A 26,350-nucleotide genomic window follows, 5' to 3' on the forward strand; every position below is an offset into this window, starting at 1 on the left:
GCTTATTCTCAATTATGAATGCCCGGCCTTAGCCTGGCTTTTTTCTTGCCAGCTTTTCTTAACTTGAACTAACCTGTCTTTTGCATCTGGGCTTTTACCTTTCTCTATTTCTGTATACCTTTCTTTCTTACTCCATGGCTGGTTGTGTATCTGGGTGGCTGGCCCCTGATGTCCTCCTTCTTCTCTTGCTCCATGATCTCTCCTCCCAGATTTCTCCTTCTATCTATTCTCTCTGCCTGCCAGCCCCGCCTATCCTTTCTCCTGCCTTGCTATTGGCCGTTCACCTCTTTATTAGACCATCAAGTGTTTTAGACAGGCACAGTAACACAGCTTCACAGACAGCAACATCAACAAAAGCAACACATCTTAAAGTCATATTCCCCAACAGGCTTATGGGGCTCCTCTCTGAGCTCACAGAAGGAACAGTCGCTGGAGAGGGGCACCTCTCTGGTGGAGCTGCCCGCATGCTCTTCAGGAAGCCCAGAAGCACAGCTTTCCCCAGCCCTCCCCCCTGCTCCGGAAAGGAGCGCTTCACTCCTGCACCCAGAAATGATCACAATAAACCTGGAGGTTCACCAAGCTGGACTGGAGTCCTACATTTTTTTTTTTTTTCTTTTCCGTCTGTCTTCAGTGTCCTATCTGGGGCAAACAGACACTTGTTTACATCTTCCCAGGAAAAGTCACAGAGTACCAAAAGAAATTGCAAAAATCATCCTCTTCCCCAAAGGATGAAAAACAGAGATAAAGTCAGGTGCCGTCACAGAGCAAGAACCCATGTGAGTCTGAGGGATCGCAGTGAGGAGGGGCAGACCTGTGCCTCTCAAGGTCACTGTCATCACCATGCCAAACTGGAAATGTCACCGCTGACTGGAGAGTTGGACACATTTTATTGAGAATATAATTTTCTCTTTGTTTCTATGTTCTGTACTAACAAGTGATCTGATATAAGAATGTGAAGCCTCTTTGTTTGAGGAAAACGGGGGGGGGGGGGGGGCCGGGGAGGAAACAGGGTAAGGAGAGAGAGAGGGAGGGAGGGAGGGAAGGAGGGAGGAGGGAGGGAGGGAGGCCCAGGCACTTTACAGAAGAGCTCTCTGCTCTGATGTGTTAGCACATTTAATGATGGCTTACTTGACTTACAGACCATCATGCACATAGCCCTTGCTCCTCTACCTAGCTGAACCCAGATGCAGCCTGGAGAGCCAGTACAGGGCAGGGAGCGCACGGGGCAGGGGGTGGGGGGCTGCCCAGCTGTAGCCACGGCCCTTCGGCTTTGCCCCTAAAGGGTTTAACGCAAGAGCGGCTTCTTTTCCACGGTTATATAGACGAACAACACGATGATGAAAATGCCAAGGATGGCCAGCTTCAAGCTCCACGGGATGCTGTTCTCAGGGTTCCGGCACGGGATGCTATTCCCAGGGTTCCGGCACAGGAACCTGCTCCCTGGGCTCTGGTTCCCTTGACAAGAGTCCTCTTTGTTAAAGCACCCATGCTGGATCCTCGGGATTAGTCTTGCAGCATACCTGTGGAAACATTGCAGAGGCTCCTAGGATTGTAATCAGGTGCTTCTTGATCGTCTTTTAGGGTAAATGTGTGCAACCCGGTGGCCCACGGGAACAGCCCTCGACCCACTGAAAACCTGTGCTAATGTCCGCATCTATCAAGCCAGCAGTGTCGGCCCAGAGGCGGGCTCTCAGTGCTACAGGGCATTTCCTTCCACTTTCCCTGGCCTTTGAATTACTCCGTGCTGGCAAAGTCTGGCTCCAGGAACTGAGGGACTCTGAATCCCCCAATGGGAAGCTGTACACATGACGGGGAGTCATAACAGGCCCTGACCTCCTCTCTGCACAGACTCAGCACCACCTTCCCGGGTGCACACAAAAGTGCTTTCCAATCTTCCTTAAACTCGACATTTAAAGCAGCGAGAGGGTTCAGCGTTAAGTACCTGCTGGACCACCTGTGTGACCTTGGACCTTACATTCCGGCTACTCTAGTCCTGCAAGACCAGCTAACGTTTTCTCAGAAGTTAGAGAACCTCAGCCGGGGAAGGCGGAAAGGTCAGAAGTCAGAAGTCACCCTTTGCTAAAGAGCAAATTCAAAGCAGTCTGAGATACATGTGACCATGTCTTAAAGACCCCCTAGCCCCCCATAAAAGAGTTATGGGATTTTGTAGACCATTAGGGGAGTTCTGTGGTTGAGTCACTGGTTGGTATTTGGAGGTTGAACCCAGGGCCTCATGCTCTCCCACTGAGCCACACCTTAGACCCCACTTCTGAGCTATAAACTCACCTGTGGTCTGACTTTTATCACAGCCATGGCCCTTTTAAAATAGGAGCTCTTATCCAGTTTCCAAAACACAACCAGCAACAAATCTCTCCAGATGAGCACAAACGAGCTTGGGTTCTGGTCTGGGTCCTTGAGACTTTTGATATCCCATCGACACCCTCCCTCTTCCAACACCTGTTTTGTTTTTTTTTTTTTTTAATCTCCAAATATGAATGATGATGAGATAAAGACTTTGAAATTATGCGGTCTCAAATGTGTCTTCTCTCTCAGCGGGTTCTCTTCAGGTTCAAACCCTTCACAGACCTCTGGATAATGAATCCCACCCTCCAATAGTATCTAGGTCTTATTATGCTACCGAAGGTTTTACCTGAGGCTGGGAGTGCAGTTCAGGGTAGAGCTCTTGGCTAGCATGCCCAAGACCCTAGGACACAGGAATCTCAGGCTTTACCTGACTCCCTTGGTGGGTTTCTGGCTCAGGTAGATGTCTAAGGTCCCTCTTTTACTAGGAGAAGCCTCGGGTTTCTGTTATAAAAAGAAAATGCCAACAACAATTTATTTACAATGTCTTATAACTTGGTTTTTGTTCTGGAAAAAAAAAATCAACTGAAAACTGGCCCAAGTTTGAGGCACACCAGGTAGTTTAATACTCGAGTTTGCCTTTCCTCAGTGGTCAGCAAAAGCACCCAGTACCATGAAGTGATATTTTACTCCAGTGACTGGCAGGGGGACGACAGACACCTGGATGGCTGAGGTCACGTGGTGAAAACAGCGTTCTGTTACTAAGCATGAACTCCATTTTGTCTTTTTTTTTTAACTAATTTTTTACTTGGAAATCGTTTTCTCTTTCTTTCTTCCACTTAAAAAATAAACGTGTCATTTCCATGTAAATAATAGTTGTTCAAATAAATGTTGTCTGTGAACAAAGTACTAGAAAATGTAGGAAATGAACCATTTCTCTTTACGAGAACATAACTTGGAACAACTGTGTTTTCTTTTTTCAAAGACTTACTGTATTTCTATTTGTGTGTGTGTGTGTGTGTGTGTGTGTGTGTGTGTGTGTGTGTGTGTGCATCTGTCTGTCTGTCTATCTGCATGTCTGTCTGTCTTGTTTATACAGGTGCCCAGGGAGGCTTGAAGAGGGTGACAGATGCCCTGGAGCTGGAGTTACAGGTGGTTATGAGCTACCAGACATAGGGCTCTGGCTATGGAACTCAGGGTCTCTGTAAGATCAAGATGCACTCTTAAATGCTGAGCCATCTTTTCAGCCCCTGTCTTTTCTTTTAATAAAAGAAATAATAATAATAAAACAAACCTTTGGGGACTGGAGAGCTGGCTCAGCAGTTAGGAGCACTTGCTGCTCTTGCAGAGAACCTGAGTTAGGTTCCTAGCACCCACATGAGGTGCTCATAAACTTACATAGGCGTGCACGCACACACACACCACACACACACACACACACACACACACACACACACACACACGTAAATAAAAATAAGCAAAAAGTAAGTCGTTTTCAAAGTTAAAAATCTGGCCGGGTGGTGGTGGCGCAGGCCTTTAATCCCAGCACTCGGAGGCAGAGGCAGACAGATCTCTGTGAGTTCGAGGCCAACCTGGGCTACCAAGTGAGTTCCAGGAAAGGCGCAAAGCTACACAGAGAAACCCTGTCTCGAAAAACCAAAAAAAAAAAAAAAAAAAAAAAAAAAAAAGTTAAAAATCCATCTTTTATGGCGTTGTATTTTTGGGTGTCTGTCTGTGTGGAGTAAATTCCTGTATTTCCATATTTGGATGCCTGTGTGGAGATGCACATGCACATGCGTGTTAGAGGCTGATGCTGCCTGGAGCTGACATCAGCTGCCTTCCTCAGCTGCTCTCCACCTTGTGCATTGAGGTCCAGTCTCTCACTTGAGCCCACAGCTCACCGACTCAGCTCTCTGGCCAGGCAGTTTACTCCAGGGATCCCGGGTCTCTGCTTCCTAGGAGCTGAGGTTTCAGGTACATGCCAGCACACCCTCCCAGTGTCCACTATTTATGTGGGTGCCAGAGATCCGACTCTGGTCCTCACACTGTTATTGCAAATGCATTCCCCACTAAGCCCTCTTTTCAGCCCATATTGTTCAATAAAGTGAAAAGCCATAGCCTTTGGTTTCTTGTTGGTGACACAGAGCTGTCAAGATGAAGGTGTTAACATACACAATGACTAAAACCCCTCCTGGCATGGAGAAAACATTCAATAAATATTCATAGTAACGACTGTGTTAGTTACTATTAATTCTGAAACAGAAATACACAGAGGTCCTTGGGAGCAACAGAGACGGTCTCATCTCAGGTGTGCATAATTCAGGGACTGAAGTTTCTGGATGTTCACTAAAGCCTCCACTGAGGCAGGTTCCAGGTCCTTGTTGATAAAATTCAAAGAGTGAAATACAATACAACAAAGGGTGAATTTCTAAAATCTTTGATTATAGAGAGAGCTTAAAGATCAGCATAATTCCTTACTACATCCTAAATCTTATCCTTATAGCCACAGGTAAGTGTAGCTACCTCCCTCATCAAAAGTTCTCTTAACAGCAAATGGAGACATCACAGAAAACCAACCCGGACACGACACAGAGATCAACAGACTGCGGGGAGCCCAACCTCATCAGATACACCTGTACCACAGTTCCTGCATCAATGGCTGAAGGGACGACATCTCAGAAGAGGTGGGTGAAAGGCTGGCAAGGGCCAGAACACCAGGAAGTCTGCCGTGAAACCGTCTCTCGTAGAAATGGCCACAAAAAACAAGACCGGAACATACGGACATTAACAGGGCATCCTAACACGCAGGAGGGAAAATCCTACGGGTCCCACCCCTGGACCAGGAGCTATAGACAGCAGCTGAGGGCTGAGGAAGGAAGACTTAGCCTAGCTCATGGTGAGCACCCCAATTGGTTATCCAATCAAAGTAAGTCCCCAAACCACATACACACAACAACACAAATGGACTTAGCAGGCTGCGCTTATATATTTTCCCACACATATACATATATGTATATTTGTAACAATAATAATTAGGGAAGAAGAGGCTACCGATTGGAAAGTGGTGGGGAGACACAGAGGGGCTGGAGAGAAAGGACTTGGGAGGGACTGGAGGAAGAAAAGGGAAGGAGAAAAGAACCGCCATTATATTTTAATTTTAAAAAAGTAAAAATTTAAGAGCAGAGTTTGCTGCAGAAAGAGGAGCTCAAGAAAGGACACCAGCAAAGTCGGGTGAGCACCCTACGGGAGGGGGCCCTGAATGGAGCTGTCACTCAGCTGTGCAGGGGCTTTCCCTCGGGGCGCGGCTCCCTCACCCAACCAGCAAGGTGATGACAAGTGGCTCACACACTGCTCACCACAGGAGAGTGGTCACACCTTGAGGTCCCTGCTCAGCAGGCATTGACCTCGGCTGGCCTGCTAGCTGCTAGCCGTGGCCAGCGTTGCCAGTCCCTGCCCTTGCCAGGGTCTGCCAGCCATCAGCTCACTGAGATGTAGCTGCCGCTCTTCTGGGTGAGCTCATAGTTGGCTCCTTGTCTAGGGGTCTGGGGCAGCCTCCTTCCTGCAGTAATAGTCGGAGGCTTTTCCCAAGTCGTTTCACCTACAGTTAAGAGTACGTGAAAAGGCAGCGGACTCCTCCACGTGTTCCCTGTGGGACATAGTGAGAGCTGGTGACCTGCAGACACCGTCTTTGCTTGGTCTGAGTTCTGGCTTCCTCTTACTGGCCACCTAAGTCACCTCCTACTCAGCTGCAAACCCTTTTATTTGTTATCCTAACTGTTTTCTTTTCTTTTTTTTAAATTTTTTTTTTTTTTTTTTTTTTCGAGACAGGGTGTCTCTGTGTAGTTTTTGGAGCCTGTCCTGGATCTCACTCTGTAGCCCAGCCTGGCCTCGAACTCACAGAGATCCTCCTGGCTCTGCCTCCTGAGTGCTGGGATTAAAGGCGTGCGCCACCACCGCCCGGCCCAAACTGACTTTTCAAACCTTAACATCTGTTTTCACTGTAATGATTTCACATTACTGGTTTTCTTTTTTTCTTTTTCTTTTCCCTCCCCATGTGGTGCTGGGGATCAAACTCTAGTTTTCCTCAGTCGTCCATTCATACTTATTATCCAGTCCTCAAAGGATGTCCAGGTCTCTCATTAACTGCCATTCACCAAGCCCTAAGCCCCAAACACCACTAACTCACAGAGGTCTAGAAGAAGGACCACGCCCCCTTTTCCTGGTAAGGCTGTTGGTCCATTTTGGAGACTGAGACACAGAAAAGTTAAGAACCTTGACTAGAGTCACACAGCATCATTAACGGAGAATCCTGTGTTCAAACCCTGCAGCAGCCTCCTCTGTACCTCTCGCTTTCTAAAATGAATTTCTGTAGGAATCTTAATCACTCTCATGCTTGCACATCCCTCCTTGGCTCTGTGTTTTGTGGCCATAACCTATATACATTACAGTGTACTTAACTGGACATTTTATTTATCTACTCAGAAAACATTTACTGTGTTTTTAAGAAGATTTATTTCTTTATCTTCCCATTCATTTAATGTGTATATATTCATTCCTGAGTGTATGAATACACACCATGTTTGTGCCTTGCCCAGGGAGGCCAGAAGAAGGTGTTGGATCCTCTGGAACTAGAGACAGTTGTTAGCCACCATGTGGGTACTTGGAACTGAACCCAGGTCTCCTGGAAGAGAAGCAAGTGCTCTTACCCACCTATCTGTTCTGGTTTGCTGACATGTCAGGAGGTCTGTGGATACTGAGACCACACACTCGCCAAGCCACAGACAGCTAAGCATGGAAAGTCACTGTGTAAGCACTCCATTAATTGGATCTTGGTCAACTGGCTCTCACAGCATTATGTCCAGTTTCTCTTGTCCCCCTGGAGTCCTGGGACTTGACAGGGCAAACAGCCAATCACTGAAGAGAGGACTGGCTGCCTCAATAGAACAATAGCCAAGGCTAACCAAGGGGACATCTAACCACAAAACCAGAGAGGCTGGACCTAGGTATGTGTGGCACATGGGACAACACAGAGGACAGTGGCATCTTGAGGTTTCCAGAGCAAAACTCCGGCCTCTGAATGCTCTCATGATGCTCACTGGAACACCAAACCTGGTGACTGGACTGTCACGGACCCATCGGCAGATCCAAGGGATTTGGCCTAGTAGAGCAAAAAGGTATGAACACCCACCTATTTCTGACCAGAGCCATGGGAAGGCTGCGGTCTGTCTGTCCCTGCCTTCCCGAAAGGCCTGCAACTGTGTCCCTTCTCTGCTCACGGGCCTGCTGGTCCCAGCCACCTCCTAAACACAGGTTCTCAGGCACAGTCCTCCTCCAGGGTCCCCACAGCCATGTCTGCTCAGCCAGAGCATTTGTGCTGGTCTCAAGGATACCGGAAGATCTTTTTGTTGAGCAAATTCCATCTTTAAAAGCCTTTGACTTAGAGGAAAATTTAAACATACACAAAAGTAGACAATAGTGTAGCGAGCCTCCGCACGTCTGTCGTACACCGCTTTTTTTCTTGAAGATAGAAATAGGAATGTTAAATAAAGCACTTAAGATAGAAGTCTATTGCAAAATAAAATTACAGGATTTCACGGCTCTTAAGCAATCAAATACTCCCTCCTCTTTCTTCCTGTCCTAAGTAGTTTTAGCTCCTTTATTCCTTTTTTTTTTTTCTTTCCCTTTTTGTGGAGACGACATCCTGCCGTGTTGCCCAGGATGGCTGAATCCCTGGGCTTGAGCCATTCTTGTTCCTTAAAATATCTGACAAGCTGGGCTACAGGTGTGGAACATGCACTTGTCTACCCTAGTTTTTGTTTGTTTTGAGACAGGGCCTCTTTATGTAGCCCTGGCTATCCTGAAACTCATCATGTCCTTGAATTCATAGAGATTCTCCTGACTCTGCCTCCTGAGTACTGGTCTACCCTATTTTTAAATACATTGTTTATACAGATATATGTGTGTATATATATGTACCTCATTCACATATAGAGTTCTTGTGTAATATATAAAGGGTGAACTTTTTTTCCAATATAGAATAATTATGGCCTGTCCACTTGAATGTGTATCATCAGAACTACTAAAATACCAATAATGTTATAAAGACTGTATCTCAGGAAAAGGGTTACCAATATGTCAACTGGCAAATAAAAAATCTTATACACACAGCAATATCAGCTGTCCACACACTGGATCTTCACACAAATAAATCTAGAAGGAAACAACAAAAGCAAAACCAAACAAGGTTTTGCAACAATTGGTATCTGTGGATGATTTATATTTCATCTTTTCTTTTCCCCCTAAGACAAGGTTTCTTTGTACAACCCTGGCTGTTCTGGAACTCACTCTGTAGACCAGACTGTCCTGGAACTCAGAGATCCACCTGCCTCTGCCTCCTGAGTACTGGGATTAAAGACATGCACCACTACCACCACCCAGCTTTATATTTCATCTTTTTAAAAATTCATTTAATGTTATAATCTGATCTCCTCCATAAACACCATTTACAATGAAACAAAAACATACTGGAGTTCATTATAATAATGACCGAGCCAGGATAGACACCCCGGCAAGATGGAATGTCCTCGCTTCCTTTGCAATTTTTATTTTTGTTTGAGACAAGGTCCCATATGTCTCTGCTTCCATTTCCACATCTGTGGACAAGCTTAATAGAAGCCCCTTCCTCATAAGCTAGCTTTGAGATTGAGCTTATTTCCGTAGCTAGTATTACAAAGAGAATGCATGGCTTATGGTATCGGCACATCTCTGACGTCTCGTATTTATCACGACAGCCATGGCCTGCACTGGGCTCCTGATAAGCAGGTTCCTGATAAGCAGAGATGTGGTCCCGTGTTTGAGACATATCCTTGGCTGGCCTGGAACACACTATGTAGGCCAGGCTGGCCTCAAACTCAGAGAGTGCTGCTGTTAAATACATGCACCACCCTGCCCAGCATATCTATTTTTTCCCCACGTGCTGTGGGATGTCCTGTATGTTGTGAATATATGTTGCTATGATTGATTGATAAATAAAACACTGATTGGCCAGTAGCCAGGCAGGAAGTATAGGATAAGCGGGAAGAGAGGCTGGGAGGTGGAAGCCTAGGGGAGACGCCAGCCTGCCGCCCAGGGAGCAACATGTAAAGGCAACAGGTAAAGCCACGGAACACATGGCGACATATAGATGAACAGAAATGGACTGAGTTAAGTGCAAGAGCTAGTCAGTGGTAGGCCTGAGCTAATGGCCCAGCAGTTTAATTAATGTAAGTTTCTGAGTGATTATTTTATAAGTGGTTGCAGGGTCCGTGGTGCTGGGCAGGACTGGAGAAAACTCCAGCTACACCTGGGTCCAAAGCTGGAATCTATAAAACATTCAGAGCCCAGTGCTGACCTGGGCATGGTGGTACACAGGAGGCTGAGGCAGGAGGATCCCTTCAAGTGTAAGACCAGACTGGACTACAGACAGAGAACTTTTTTTTTTCTCTCTTTGTAGCCCTGGCTGTCCTAGGACTTGCTCTATGAATTCCAGGCTGGCTAGAACTCACAGATATCTACCTGCCTCTGTCTCCGAAGTGCTGTGTTTAAAGGTGTGGGACATCTATCTTGCTGGAGATTGAGTGAAGCAAGCATTAAAAGGATTGCAGAGGAGGGGGAAGGTGTGTTCTCCTTTGCTTCTTGATTCTCTTTACTTCACCCTGAAAGCAAGTCAGAGAATCCTGCTCATCAGGAGCCCAGTGCTGGCCATGGCCGTCATGAAAAATACAAGATGTCAGAGATTTGCCAAGGCAGTAAGCCATGCATTCTTTCTGTAATACTAGCTACTACGGAAATGAGCTCAATCTCGACGCTAGCCTGTGAGGAAGGGGCTTCTGTGAAGCTCGTCCACAGATGAGGAAACAGAGGGAAGCAGGGAGCATGTCAGCAGCTCGCTCTGGCTCCGGGGCTGGTGAGGGGATGGTGCCAGGAGGCCGCCCCAGCGGCACAGCCGAGTCCTCGCTCAGCATCACCGTACCAGACAGTGCGGCAGTGCGGCTCCATTAGGCGGTTGGAAACAGTACGTTCTGAACATCTATTATCTTCGAGATTCGGTGTACCTCGGAGTCCCTTAGTCCCTCTAAGATCCCAGGAAGTAATTATGGGCACTATTTTGTAGGTGGAGAAATAGAAACTCAAGACGTTAAATGATTTGCCTGAACTCAATCAGTAAAGGAATAGTTAGATTTTTTAAAGCTTGGTTTTGTTCTTTCTTTTTTTGTTTTTGCCTTCTGTGGCACTAAGGCTAGAAGCCATAGCCTCAAGCATGCTGGGAAAAACTTTCTGACTGAACTCAGCAGTCGCTCTGATACATCTTAAACCCAGATATTATGCCTTCAAACCTTGAAGATTTTTTCCCCCTATTAGAAAATTTGTCATTGAAAACACACCAAAACATCTCTTTAAACTTTCTGTTAATTAATAAATTATCAAATCATTATTTCCCAGTGGAAGCAATGTTTACAGCCATTTGTTCTGTTCCTGGGCATTTCTGAAATTTCTGAGAAGTAGCCTTTTTCTGAAGACTTTTCCAGGTGGACTATCTCGCCCTAATTCTGGCCTACTTAAGCACATCATATTGACTCTGAAAGTGGATTATATATGAGATACTGAATCACCCTGTGTTATATTCTAATTAACTACAAAACACTGGGTTACCGTCTAGGGCCAGCTGTGAACAATAATCAGCCTGTATTCTCATTAAGTCATTCTGCCCTGACTCACATTTGGGGTTGGAGAGATGGCTCAGTGATTGTGAGCAGAAACTGCTCTCCCAGAGGGCCGGAGTTTGCCTCCCAGCACTCATGTCCCAGCTATCAATAACTCCAGAGCCAAAGTCTCTGGCCTCCAAGGGCTCCACACACACAACCCCCTCACCCCCAAGCACATAATTAAAATAAAGGAACTCTTAAAAATTACACTTGTTTTGTTTTGTTTTCTTGAGACAGGGTTTTTCTGTGTAGCCCTGACTGTCCTGGAACTTGCTCTGTAGACCAGGCTGGCCTCGAACTCACAGAGATCTGCCTGCCGGTGCCTCCCGAGTGCTGGGATTAAAGGCGTGCGCCACCGCACCGAGATTATACTTGATTTTTGAAAATGGCCTAACTTGACAAAAGCCACCACTAATTGTCCATAGGGAAGCACAAGGCTGCATTTTGAAATGCTCTTTATACCTTGCATGCAAAGCTAGTCAAAATTTCGTGGGCCGACACCTCCAGTTACTGAAGTGAAGAAAGGGGCTGGACAAAATCCTGCCCTTCCTTGTTCCTGTTCTTCTAGGGACGTCTTGCCCTTGCCCTTGGTAGAGTCAGGATGCTCTAGGGCTTGGACATGGCAGTCTCTCTAACATGACAGAGTCCCTAGCCACTCTAGTTTGTTAATGCTATGTATGCATATGGTCTATAGGTAGAATTGGACATTTACATGGATGATGTAGCAAATCTGAAGTTATGACCGGTTCTCAGGAAATACAACAACAGCAAAAAATTCGTCTGACTTAGAGCACCCTAAAGTTGGGTTAATCTCAAACCAGGCGCTGGTGGCCCATGCCTTTAATCCTAGCACCCAGGAGCAGAGGCAGGAGGATCTTTGTGAGTCTGAGGCCAGCCTGGTCTACAGAGAGTTGCAGGACAGCCAGAACTACGTCATGAGACTCTGTCTCAAAAAAAAAAAAAAAAAAAAAAAAAAACAAAAACAAAAAAAAAAAAAAACAAATTTGGGTTAATCCCAAATCCCTTATTCACTTAAATGATTATAGCCCAGTTCTCATAATGACATTCCACTTTTACTTTACTGGTTTTACCTGAATCTTTTTAGAATCAAGTTTCATTTAGAAGATAAAGCTACGCTTGTGCTGGCAGCATTTGGGAGGTAGAGGCAAGAGGATCAGGAGTTCAAAGCCAAGGTGGGCTGCACAGCAAGGAAGATACCAGTCAGGGCCACACGAGACTCTTCTATCAGAAAACCAAGACAGGGGCTGGAGAAATGGCCCAGTGGTTAGGAGCACCCAGTTTGATTCCAGCACCCACATCAGCACCCACGTAGATGCTCACAACCATCTACAGTCGTGAAACTCCAGTTTCAGGGGATCTGATACCTTTTTCTGGCCTCTGCAGGCACCAGGTATATGCACATGGTACACAGACATACATGCAGACAAAACATCCATACACATGATAAAAAAAAAACAAAAGCAGAACATGACTGGAGAGATGGCTTAGCAGTTAAGAGCACAGGACACGAGCTCAGGTCTCAGCACCCATGCTGGGCAGCTCACAACCACCCGCAATTCTAGCTCCAGGGGATTCCTTCTCTGGCCTCCATGAGCATCCATATACACAAACATATCAATTTAAAAACTTAAAATCAAAACAAAGCACCTATACTGTATTCTTTTAATTTAAACAGTGATGTCTTAAATTATTTATTTGTATTTTATGTACATTGTTTTGCCTGAATGTATGTCTGTGTGAGGGTGTTGGATCCCCTAGAACGAGAGTTATAGACAGTTGTGAGCTGCCATGTGGGTGCTGGGAATTGAATCCAGGTCCTCTGGAAGGGCAGCCAGTGCTCTTAACCACTGAGCCATCTCTCCAGCCCCCAAGCAGTGGTTTCTGAATGACTTTAAAAGCTTTAAAAATAACTGCAGTGTCGTCAGCATGAAATCCTGATGACATCACCATTCCAAGTGATTCTGATGAGGTCTGCCTTAGCTTGACCAAAGGTGTCTCCTAAAACCTACATGAGAACTCATGCTCCAAAGTGACCTATCACGATTATCAGGAGCAAGGAAAAAGTGCTCACGGCTCTCATTTCTAGTCAATGTTGTAATAAAGAGGTCTTAACCAGTGCAGTGCAACAAAGAGAAACAGAAATCCAAGGTGCAGAACTAGATTACAAAAGAATCTACAGAAAAAAAATACAAGTATGGAGGTCAGAGAGGTGGCTTAGCAGCTAAGAGCACTGGCTGTTCTTCCAGAGGACCTGGGTTCAATTCCCAGTGCCTACACAAAAGCTCCCGGTCCGGGGAATCCAATGCCTCTTCTGGCCTCTGCAGGTATCAAGAACGTATATGGTACACACACACACACACACACACACACACACACACACACACACACACACAGAGGCTGCTTTAGCTAGGGGTCTCTATTGCTCTGGTAAAATACTAGGACCAAAATCAACTTAAGGGGCAAAGGATTTATCTCAGTTTACACGCCCAGTTAACAGTCCCTTGCTGAGGAAGTCAGGGCAGGAACTCAAACAGGGCAGAAACCTAAGAGTCGGGAGCTGATGCAGAGGCCACGGAGGGGTGTTGCTTACTGGCTTGCTCCTCATAGTTTGTTCACCTTGCTTCCTTATCAAACCCAGGTCCACCTGCCCAGGGATGGCATCACCCACCATGGTCTGGGCCCTCCCCCACCAATCACTAACTAAGAAAATGTCCTACAGCCTTGCCTACAGCTAGATTTCATTGAGGCATTTTCTCAACTGAGATTCCCCCCTCTCAGATGATTATAGCTTGTGTCAAGTTGACATAAAACCAGTCAGCATGTAGCCAAACACTCGTACACATAAAACAATAAACAAAATTCAAAAATATTAAAATTACAACTCAGTTTTACAAGAGCAATAAGTTTCACTTCTATGCATCAGCACGGAGCAATTCAAATCCTCTTTTTCCAAACCATCCTTCTCAGCAAGGCCTAGTGACACAAGCTGTCATTTCATCTGTGCTGAAGTCAGGATTGAGCCAGGAGCATAGGGCCGTTCTGCCATCAAGGAGATGGCGACCCGAAATACCCATGGAGTGAGCTTCCAGAAGTGTGCCCCTCAGGCACAGAAGAAATCCAGTCATTTTCCATGAAACATACAGGGTTTCCAAATGTGTGCATTTATACCAGGCTCAACAAAGTTGTCTGGGACAAAGAAACAAAGAATGTCCCATATCATATCTGTGTTTATTTGTCCAAGCAACATCATAAGGATGAGTATTCAACAAAGAAGCTCTACACTGTGGTAACCTGCTACCATGGTTAAAAAAAAAAATCTATAATCGGTGTGGATGAGAACTAATAGTGGCTGTCAATACAAATCTGTCAAAGCAGTCAAACAGGGCTGAAGAGATGGCTCAGAGGTTAAGAGCACTGGCTGCTCTTCCGGAGGTCCTGAGTTCAATTCCCAGCACCAACATGGTGCCTCACAACCATCTGTAATGAGATCTGGTGCCCTCTTCTGGCGTGCAGACATACATGCAGGCAGAACACTGTATACATAATAAATAAATATTTTTTTTTAAAAGCAATCAAACAAACAAGTATATCTATGGAAGATTGACATGCGACAGGCACAACACTACAGACGGACAGGGACAAACTATTCCATGGTGGGGTAGATGGATGTCTTGGCCAGGTCCAGGCCACACCTTCAGATACACATGAAACAGGCACACAAAAGTCTTTGTGGAGAAAAGTTGTTGGAAGGCAGATCGCAGGAGCAGAGCGCTGACGGATCTGTGGGCTTCTTTACCTTACATATTCAGCATAGAGTGCAGGAGAAGTTGTAGCCTTAGAAATGGCAATTGATGCAATCCTCCCAAGGAGCCCTCAGAAAAGCCGTGAAGAGACAGTCTCGTAAGATAGAAAACGTTCTGCTAGTAATTGCCCCACTGAGGCCGAACAGTCCGTCAGTCATGTGAAAAGAGCCCGGAACTTCAACCTGTGTGTGGGACCTTCTATACACACATACACACACACACACACACACACACACACACACACACACACACACCAGGGGTCCCCAGAGGTGAAGCTGGACTTTTACCCACATCTGGCAGCCCAGCCACCTCCAAGAGTCAGTGAGGTCCGCCAAGCAGAAGGTTTATAGGAGATTCTGAGTCAGCCAGGCAGGTGGCTCAGCGGGAGAACTCAGATTTCCTGGCCTGGGCTCCAGAAGCCCGTAAACATGGACTAAATAGCCGTCAGCACCGAGATGGCACAGACACTGCCATTATCTCCCCAGGGATTTAAAGCAGCCACCACAACATGCTTCGCTGAACATATCTGAGACAGATAGAAAAAGATTCTCTTCGGAGAAACAGAATGTATGGGAGACAGCCAAGTGTGAATTTTAGAAATGAATTACAAGAAAAGAAAGCCTCACTAGATGAATCAATGAATTCCAAGACAGAGAGATAAAAATCACCAAATAACAGACAGAACGGACCAAGACACATGAGCTGGGTCTCAGAGTCATGGGGGGCCTTAAGAAAATATCTAACACTCATCTCAACAGAATCCCTGAGAGAGAAGGGCAGAGTGAGCCTGGAAGAAGGAGTCAAATAAATAATGGTTGAAAATGACCCAAACTCGATAAAATGACATTGAGATTTGAGAGGCCAAGGGAATCACAGAGGGGAAAGGCCTGGAGAAATCCAGTCAAGAATGATCACGTGATTTCTGAAGACTTCTGCACAGGGCATCATGGAGAAGGTGAGGTGGAAGACTGCAGGGTGAGAATACTTCAAGTCATATTCTGATAAAAACTCACAATATGTAAAGAGTTTTTACATTCCAACAACACACAAGAATAAAATCCCCTTTTAAAGATGAGCAAAGGAAGCTGGATGGTGGTGATGGCGGCACACACCTTTGATCCCAGCACTTGGGAGGCAGAGGCAGGCTGAGTTCAAGGCCAGCCTGTTCTACACAGTAAGTTGTAGGCCAGGCAGGGCTACACAGAGAAACCCTGTCTTGAAAAACAAAACAAACAAACAAACAAAACAAAAAGATGAGCAAAGGATTTGGAAAGACTTTCTTTCTCTGGAGGAAGATACTGAAACAGACAATAAACCCGTGAAAATACACTCAGTATCATTAGTCATAAGGGAAATTCAAACCAAATGACCTCACCACCAGAATGTGTGTGTGTGTGTGTGTGTGTGTGTGTGTGTGTGTGTGTATGGGGGTGTGTGTAAAATGCTTACCCAGCATACACAAAGTCAGGTTCAATCCAAAGCCAGGCACATTGGCACACATCTGCCAGCACACAGGGACGGAGATAGGAGGGTCAGAAGTTCAAGGCCATCCTCAGCCAGTAAAAGGCCAGACTTAGATACCTGAGACTCTGTCTTTAAAAGCAAACAAACCGGAAACAAGACAAGAAGAGAAGAGGGACTGGGTGTGGTGGCACACGCCTGCAATACCAGCACTTGAAAGGCTGCGGCAGGAAGCTTTCCTGAGTTCGAGGCCAGCCTGGACTAGAGTATGAGACCCTGTCTCAAAACAAAACAAAACAAAAACAAAAACACAAATGAACCAAAAAGCACAAGGCACTCAAAGGGGAAGAGAGGAGGAGGCAGAAGAAAAGGAGATGGATAGTATCAACAAACGATGCACACGTGTGTGGAAATGCAGCAATAAAGCCAGGAAAGCGAACAATTAACATACATCAGCAATGATAACATCTTTACAACATGAACAACAGCAGGGGAAAGAACAAGTATTAGTGAAGACGGTGGGGTCGTCGGTAGCTCACCTGTTGCTGCTGGGAATGCGAACCAGGGCAGCAGCAGCCAGAGAACGGAGCCTGGTGACTCCTTTAAACACCCAACTACCGTGTGGCCCGGCAAGTCCCCGGCCCGGGTCCCAAAACACTGCAGCCAGGTGTTCAAAGGGGTGGGTGAGAATGTTCACAGCAGCGCAGTTTGCAACACCCCAAACTCCAAGTCACCTAAAGGTCCCCACACAAGTGCCCAATAGTAAACTGTGGCTTAGACACGGAACAGAATATTCCAAGCAAGGAGGTGCTAAGGGAAATGCTTGCAGCATGTGGGTGGATCACAAAAATCCTGTGTAAGGTTAAAAGACTGGGGGGTCCAGGGGGAACTGGGGGGTTGCAGGGGGAGCTGGGGTGCAGGGGGAGGCTGGGAGTGCAGGGGAGACTGGGGGTGCAGGGGAGATGGGCAGTGCAGGGGGAGACTGGGGAGTGCAGGGGAGACTGGGGAGTGCAGGGAGACTGGGGGAGTGCAGGGGAGACTGGGGTGCAGGGAGACTGGGGTGCAGGGGAGACTGGGGGTGCAGGGGAGACTGGGGTGCAGGGGAGATGGCAGAGCAGGCTCTGATGCCCAAGGGAGCTTATTTCACCGCCCATGACTGTGCACTGTGGTGTTTGGGTTTCCTCACCACCAATCACTTCCTGTTGGGGGCTGGGGAGATGCTCAGTGGGTGTCTTGGTGGCTTTCCGATTGCACCACGACTCGGTTTCAAAAGGTTAGAACTCGTGGCCATCATGGTGGGAAGCATGGCAGCGGCCGGTAGGCGCGGAAGTGGAGCCGTAGCTGAGGGCTACCACTTCATCCACAAGCACAAGGCAGAGAGAAAGAGCAGCAATGGCGTGAGCTTTGGAAACCCTAAAACCTGTCTCCAATGACAGGCTCCGCCCCCCAGCGAGGCCACACCTCCTGATCCTTTCCAAGCAGGTTTGCCAACCAGGAACAAGTATTCAAATCTATGAACCTACAGGAGCCTCGTTCAGATCACCACAGTGGGTAAAGCGCTTGCCAGACAAGCACAAGGACCTGAGTTCAGATCCCCAGCACTCATATAAAAAGCCATGGCCCAGCTTTAACCCCAGCACTTGAAGGGGGCAGAGAGACAAGCAGATCCCTGGAGCTCTGGGGCAGCTACTGCAGCCAAATGGTGAGCGCCAGGTTCAGCGAGACCCTGTCTCAAAAACTCAGGGCCCAGAACAACTGAGGAAGACGCTCACCATCAACCTCTGGCTGGCCCATGCTCACTGGCCCCCAAAACTGGTACCCCCCACCCATTACACACACACACACACACACACACACACACACACACCACAAATAAACAAACAATGGGTAAATCTGGATGAGGATCATATAGGTTTTTCTTTTGGGGGACATTCTGTAAATTTGAAGTAATTTCAAAACAAAACTTTTTCTGGGGGGAGGCAGGTTCCAAGACAGGGTTTCTCTGTGTAACAGCCCTGGCTGTCCTGGAACTGACTCAGTAGACCAGGCTGGCCTCAAATTCACAGAGATCCACCTGCCTCTGCCTCCCGAGTGCTGGGATTAAAGGCGTGCGCCACCACTGCACGGCATAAAAACATTTTTAAAAGAGCGAAAAGACAAACCAAAGTGAGTAGAAGGTATGTGCTACATCCATCACTGACAACGACCGGTATCTACAATGCCTATAAACCAATAAAGTAAACAATCTAATAAAAATGAGCAAAAGACATGAACAGGCATTTCATAAATGGGAAAATACAAATGACCAATTAATATGAGAAAATATTAGCAATAAGAGAAATCCCATTTGTAATCATGAATAACACACCCCACCACCACAGCTAATCAAAGTTAAGTCTAGCAGTCAGGTAGTGGCAGCGCACAACTTTAATCCCAGCACTCAGGAGGCAGAGGCAGGCAGATCTCTGTGAGTTCAAGGCCAGCCAGCCTGGTCTACAGATTCAGTTCCAGGACAGCCAGGGCTGCACAGAGAAACCCTGTCTTGAAAGCCTAAAAATAAAATTAAATTAAATCTAGCAATGCTGAAGTTTGAAGATTTAGAATGGTATTGTTGATCTGTTTTGAGACAAGGCTTCACTATGCAGCCCTGGGCTCTCCTAAGAGCTGGGCCGGAAGTGTGTGCCACCACACCCAGCTTAGCAGAATTTAATGTGTGGCTGCTAGGACCACAGATGGAGGGTCCCTTTTCAAATCATAAGACATTTTATAACCAAGTATCAAAAGATACTCAGATTCAGCCTTTTTAGGCAAATTCCATCCATTCATTTGCATATATTAGCTGTGTGGACCTGTGTACCATGGTGTACCTTGGTCCACCCATCAAAGCAATCAATCCTCCGGAAAAGGCCTTTGCTCCCCGACACAAATCCTCTGTCAATGCCTAAAAACAGACACCAGGGGGAGCGATTTCATCACTAAGGCCACCTTTCTTCCCTCTTGGTCACTTAAGAGAACTGGGTGGAAGTAGGGAATAGAAATTCTATTTCCAGTTTTTCTTTTAGCTTTCTATGTATTCTTGGGCACACCATCTCCTTCCTGTACACTTCCTCATCTGTAAAGAGAGCCAAGAAGCTTGTCAGGGAGGAAAGTCCACCATCAATAATTATCTTCAATAAATCACATCTGGGCTCATGAGCTATGATGAATGGTGTCGAGTGCCCATGAAGCTGTCCCCGTGAGTGCCCTATGGGGAGGGCAGCAGAAAATTCCTTCCGATAAAATGAAGATGGATGGATGTTCTCAGAAGGGAAATGATAGTAAAGTCAGTGTGGCTATATTCCTGGAAGGAAGGGACGGGAGAGACACCCTAGGCCGTGTGCTCCTAATGGCAGAAGACCCCACGATTTGTTCAGTTTTAGGAACATGGATGGGTTTACCTTGATTAGCATCTTCCAGTTTTTACAGTCAGAGTTCGGCCTCCCCGTGTCTGCCTGCTGCCATGTCGTCTCACTGACCGGTTTCTTTTACATAGAAAGAAATCCACAGGTTAGCAGATAACTCACGACACACCACGGTCACATGAAATCCCCTCTCCTGGGAGGCCAGCGTTTTTAAGGTAGGCTGTTGAGGTGAAATAACGTTCCTTGCCAGGATGGCAGTTAGCTCCCATTAGCGTATGTCAGAGGGGAGAAGAGAGGAGGCTTATTAAGTAGTTACAGAGTGTGCAGTTTACACTTCACTTGAGCCCAGCTACACTATACGGCTCCTATTGGGACTAAGAATGTTTATCAGTTAATTAACAAACTATTATAGTGATGTTTAACATCAGGTCTTCTAGAACACACTACTTGATCCACACACTTAACGGAAGCCATTTACATCCCTTGTCTCATTGGGCCTTCTGATAGCAACATTTAACCCTACACATGCTAACTGTGGGCCTACAAGGTCTCTTAGGTATCTACAAGGCAAAACAGGCATTAAGGCACAGAGAATTAAAATCCTATTAAAAATCCTATTCCACTTTAATCTTGGAATAACCTAAGAATTTGAAGGTTTTTCTCCCGAGTATCCACGTACCCTGTACATTAAGGAAGTGGGGAGAGGGGACAGGGACACGGGTGTGTGAGCAGAAGAATGGAGCAGCGAGGCGGTAGGGGGTTCCGAGTGTCTAGAGGTTGAGATGACAGAGCAGAGGAACTGGGGTGGCATGTGCTCTGGAGTCACGAAAGGGGCGGGGAGAGGAGCGACACAGGAATGTTGCTACCCGCAGAGGCCAAGAAGGCGGCAAGAGAGGGATGCTGAGGAGGATGCTACTGTGACGGGGCGATTATCTACACCTGAGAAAAACGGAAAATGGAGCAAAAATATAAATACGTTGATGATAATAGAATCCACTATCAGAGGCCAGTGGAATTCAGGTTGGAGAAGTGACCCTCTAAGAGAAATTGCTAGAAAGAACAGACCACTGAAGTGTTGATTGCAGTTGGAGACCAGTGTTAATTTTAGACACACGTACATAAATAGTCAGAGACCAATGCATCCATACATAAATACATGCATTATATACAGAACAATACATACGAGCATTCTGAACAGGCCAGTAGTGATGCTACCTCAGTCTTGATTTCTAAGTACCACCCTGCTGGCCTACAAGGCCTGAAGTAAAGGGATTTCTGGGACAGGGGAAGAGCAAGGTAAGTTTGAAGTGTCTTCTGAGCTGGAAACTAAGAAATGATATAGACTTGTCAAAAAGCATACCACATCCATCTTCACAAGTCTGCCTCTGGCCAAATCTGGGATAAGTCAAGCATTAAAGTGACACTAAGATGCAGAGGCAGGTGGATCTCTGTGCGTTTGAAGCCAGCCTGGTCTACAGAGCGAGTTCTAGGACAGCCAGGGCAACACAGAGAGACACTGTCTTGAAAAACAAAACCAGATACTTAGAAGGTTTCAGATGTAGCTCCATGGTGAGGTGTGTGCTTAACATGCTGGAGGGTCGATCCCTAGCAGGGACTCGTGTATATTTGTACACACACAGCAAGTAAACTACCTGTCTTAGGGTTTCTGCTGCTGTAATGAAACATCATGACCAAAAGCAAGTTGGTGAGGAAAGGGTTTATTTGGCTTACACTTCTAGGGAAGTCGGGACAGGAACTCACACAGGGTAGGAACCTGGACGTAGGAGCTGATGCAGAGGCCATGGAGGGGTGCAGCCAGCTGGCTTGCTCCCCATGGCTTGCTCAGCCTGCTTTCTTACAGAACCCAGGACCACCAGCCCAGGGACGGCCACAATGGACTGGGCCCCCATCCATCAACCGCTAATTAAGAAAACACCCCACAGGCTTGCCTACGACTCAGTCCTATGGAGGCCTTTTCCTGTTTGAGCTCCACCTCCCCGGATGACTTCAGCTTGTGCCAAGTTGACATAAAACTACCCAGCACACTATCCCTGGGATCTGTGAGGCATTGTCACAAATTATCAGGCCCGAGAAAGGGGTCATAGAAACCCAGACTTAAAGTTGGCTCATCAAAAGCACAGGAGAGCCAAGGAGTGGGATTGGAACCTTCAATGAAAGCAGTTTGGGAGACTGAGCTCTCAACCTGTGGGACCTGATACTAACTCCAGGTAGCTGTCGAATTGAATTGTCCATTTCTGTAGGAAGAATTGGAATATGGGCTTGTATCTCTCTGCCTCTGTCTCTGTCTCTGCCTCTGCCTCTGCCTCTGCGCCTCTCTCTCTCTCTCTCTCTCTCTCTCTCTCTCTCTCTCTCTCTCTCTCTCTCTCTCTCTCTCACACACACACACACACACACACACACACACACACACACACACACATCTGGTGTCAAGAATAGTCCGCAATTAAAGTAGAGCATACTAACCCAACGGAATGAAAGCACTGATCTCCAAAACTGGCCCGGGCATGATTTATAGGGAGAGACTGAGGCATTGTTTTGCCAGGATGAAGGACATTGAAGCAAGACAACTAGATATGAGAGGTGTTTCTGGAACGGGACAGTAGACCAGAAAGCAAAAGGATGCTGCTGAGACAATCGTTGCAGCCGGCCGGGTCTGGGCACTGGAGGTGGACTCGGCCCCGGGGGGGGATCTCTGGAGTGTTAGAGGATGATTTGCCTTGAGGTCAGCAGAGTGCCTGCCCAAGGGCTGGAGGCTTCTTGTCTGCAGTGTGTTCTCAAGAGGGTTCAGAGACACAAGCCACCCCAAAATGATACTTGGTAACAACGTAACAACAACGGAGTCCGGTGAAAGAATGCAGAGGACTTTCTACAGCTCTCGCCACTCTGGAGCTGTAAAATTATTGCCAAGTAACTTAATTTTAAAATGTTCCAAAGAAATGGAAGAGGATATAGGTAGAAGATGGAGGAGGAGCCCTCATTCCCCGGGGGCACAAAAGCTTTTGTGTGTTGTTCTAATTTTTGTGAGTCGGTGTCTCAGTATGTAGCTCAGGGTGTCTCAGTATGTAGCTCAGGGTGGCCTTGAACTTGGAGTGCTTCTGGTTTACAGATGTGTGCCACCACGCTCTGCTTATACACACTAGACTGTTAAAGGTTCGGCCTGCCTCCCTTGCATACAGAAAGCAGTCTTTAATTAGGCCTGAGTATTTACTTATATAAATATTCCTCCGGGCGCTCTGGTAAGTCATATTCTGCAGCACTCTGGGCTCAGCGCTGAAGATCTTATTTCCATTACTTTAGTTTTTCACTGTGTCGCTGTGTATTGTGGCTAATTAAATACTGTGCTTTTTATGGAACAATCCCGCTAACAAAAACAATAGCCCTCATTTGTAGCTAAGTATCTTTTATTAGATGGCATAACTACTCTGCTCCGAGCTATATCCCCAGCCTGACTTATATGTCTGAACTCCACCTCCACACCTCACTACAAGGCAGAAACCATTCTTAGCCTACTTACAGGTGGGGAGCTCACACACAGCAAGGGTGGGACCTAGCCAAGTGAGAGGCAGAGCTGGGACTGAGCCCTGGCAGTCTGTCTCTAGCACCCATACTTTTTGATATGTCTTTTTGTATCTAGAGCACATTTTAAAGTTTTTTCATAGCTGGGCATGGTGGCATACACCTTTAATCCCTGCACTTAGGAGGCAAAGGCAAGGGGATCTCTGTGAGTTCAAGGCCAGCCTAATCCACACAGTTAATGCCAGGCCAACCAGGGCTGTTATAGTGAGATGCTGTCTCAAAAACCAAAAGGTTTCTTCGGCATAGAAACCATGCCTCTCTCTGTGCCCACACTCTTCTTCAAGCAGATTTAAGATAATGTCCTGTGCCCAGAAGTGACCCTTAGCTGATAAGCTGAGCCTGGGCGGAAGCTCTGTCTGTCTTCTGAACTGTTGTCCGTTCACTAGACATAAGCACAGTCTCTCAAAGTTGTACTGTCTGTCTAAGGGGCAAAATAACAGGCGTGGGATAGGAAATGAGAGAAAGAGGCCATACTTCAGTGTAGGACCAAGGTTCCTTCCAAAGAGGCCAGTAGGGACTAGGAAGACCTTCTTCATATGCCTGGAGTTGAACTGAGCTCAGAGCAAAGACGAACCTTTCTATCTCCAACATTTTATGACCTAGAGAGAAAGCTCTTTGGCAAACGGTTGGGGGAGGCTGACGGGAAAAGCGGATTCCTAGGCACGGGGTGCGTGTGAGAAGCTTGGGGTGGGGTGTGTAGGAAAGTGGCAAATGAGAGGAAACCGCCCGGGCTGAAGGCCAGAGACACTGGGGTTCTGGCCACAAAGACAAGTTATCTCTGGACAGAAGAAAGGAAGTCTTTGAAGGGGCAGCATCGCTCTGTCTCTCTGTCTCTGTCTCTGTCTCTGTCTCTCTCTCTCACATACACACACACACACACACACACACACACACACACGAGAGAGAGAGAGAGAGAGAGGAGAGAGAGAGAGAGAGACAGACAGACAGACAGACAGACAGACAGACAGACAGACCCACTCCCTACCAGCTTGCCAGCGGCCCTCTGGCTTTTGGCTATAGCACCCCTCTCCAGGTGAGGTGTACACACACAAATACTTCAGTCCTTGGGACTGACCCCAGATGACCACGTGCCTGTTCTGACCAAGACAGTCCTGTCTTACTCTTGTTCCAGTCTCCCGGACTAGGAACCTCCATTCTTTCTCATCCTGTTTGGGGTGATAAATCACACAGGCACCTTACTCAAGTCCCACTTTATACAAGCCGCCAGTGGAGACGGTTAGCGCTGTTACAATCAACGATAAATCCCTTTGAAGAAGGAGGGAGGGCTGAGTTATACATGCAAACATAGCTCTCGCCCCAACACTAGAGAGATGAGCCGTGTCCCGTCCCCGTCTGATGAAAAGTGCTACGGACTTCTACACAGAGACCTGGTTAGCTTGTCTTCTTTGCTAGGCATGTGCTTTACTACTGAACTGGCTTTGTGGGTGGTCTTAATGACCAAATCTGCAGGCTACGTAAGTGGTTTGACAAAATACATGTTCACTCTGTTAAGTGGGGTGTTGCCGCGGTCAAAGTCCACGTCTCAAGATGGCTGCACTTCACTAGGGACCTACGAAAATGAAAGACGAGTGTATTGAACAAACACAAAGCCTCCCTTCCTAGGCACTGACAAGATTATTTGGTGCAGGCCACTGCTCCAAATAGTGCATACAGCAGTGTCTACATAAACACACTTTCTATCACCTTTTCGAGGAAACCCAAATGCTTATTTACATTTCCTTCCAGCTATAAAGTGGAACAGATGTCGTGGGGGCCTTCTGAACAATCAAAATGCCTTATATAAATCCTTCCCATTGAAAGATTCTGTGCCATCACCAGCTTTCCCTGTAATTCTATTGCCAGTTGAAAATATCGATGGCGCTTTGTCTCGGGTTTATGTAAAGCGAAGACGGCGGGCCGCTGCTTCCACTTTTAGGTGTTTCAAGTAAGAAGGCTGCTTTTTGTGCTGTTTCCATCCTTGTAAGATCTAGACAAAAGGGTTTTCTGAGGAACTGGGGATTAGTGAATAGGAAGGATTCCTTTAGAGAGCCATTTAGTAGACTTTTAAAAATCCTTTTAGAAAATGCCATGCTCACTCAAAATCCCTTCATCAAATCCGAAATGTTTCTGAATGGGAGGCGGCGCTACAGCCGTGTTTACCTGGGGTTTCTTTTTCACTTATTCAAATCCGGCAGGTAGTTTAAATACCAGAATCCAATCGCGACTAACCTATTTGTTGCTAAGACTGTGTGATAGGCTTAGCGAGCACACTTTAGGCCCCTGGCAGGTGTAGGACCCTGGGATGGCTCAGCTAATGAATGGGGTAAAGTGCCGTTTCAAAGGGATCCACACGAGTGGCCTTTGAAGCATCTCTTACAAAATCACAGGATTTTAACAGGGGAGAAAAAGAGCCGGGCATGAGAAGAGAGAAAAAGAACTCGAGGCACAAGGACCAGCTGGCATGGAGCTCAGGAGCCGCTGCAGGAAACATGCCAGGTGCATCTGCTGGGTGAGGAGGGTAAAAGCTGCAGGAAGCAGCCACGTGTTTCCACGGGGTAGAACCAGTGGGCAGGGTTCTGACTGAGACTGAGCCTCGAGGGTAGATTGGGACTGGGGAAAGTCAGGGGCAGGAACCACTTAGGGAGGTCTCACAGTTGTTCAAATAAAACTAACAATACCAGGGGAGGTAGGACAGCAGTAAGAAGAGGAAGAGAGGTTTCTGTGGGGCGGAGGTTGGGGATGGAGCCCGGGGCTTGTATACACTAGTCAGTGGTTACAGCTGAGTTATATCAGAAGCCCCAGGTTAATTGATTGGTTGGTTAATTGATTGGTTGGTTGCTTGGTTGGTTGGTATGTATTTTTTTGAGATAAGGTCCTGCTGTGTAGCCCAGGCTAGCATGGAGCTTACCAACCACCTGGCCCTGCCTGGAATAGTTTTTTAAAAAAAAAAAAAAAAAACCCTGATTCCAATCTCTGGCATTCGGAACCGGCTATATGTAAGAACCATGAGGAGAGGCTATTC

The 26,350-nt window shown here is 46.8% G+C and overlaps 1 protein-coding gene across 2 annotated transcripts in view; it reads right to left on the reverse strand.

The window, feature by feature from the left end:
- Positions 1–1,095: 1,095 nt before the first annotated feature.
- Positions 1,096–26,350, reverse strand: part of Lemd1 (LEM domain containing 1) — a 32,423-nt gene continuing 7,168 nt past the window's right edge. Inside the window, exons 5-7 of one of the 2 annotated variants that reach the window (XM_037211064.1) lie at positions 19,768–19,851; positions 2,732–2,805; positions 1,096–1,520 (exon numbers count right to left, since the gene is read on the reverse strand). In XM_037211064.1, the coding sequence (XP_037066959.1) occupies positions 1,286–1,520; positions 2,732–2,805; positions 19,768–19,851 (393 nt within the window). In that variant the 3' untranslated portion in view covers positions 1,096–1,285. Of the gene's footprint in view, positions 1,521–2,731; positions 2,806–19,199; positions 19,443–19,767; positions 19,852–26,350 lie in introns of those variants that run through there. The other variant, XM_037211065.1, reaches the window with a different exon arrangement.

This window comes from Peromyscus leucopus, chromosome 15 (assembly GCF_004664715.2).
Source record: "Peromyscus leucopus breed LL Stock chromosome 15, UCI_PerLeu_2.1, whole genome shotgun sequence".
In the NCBI taxonomy this organism is placed as follows: Eukaryota; Metazoa; Chordata; class Mammalia; order Rodentia; family Cricetidae; genus Peromyscus; species Peromyscus leucopus.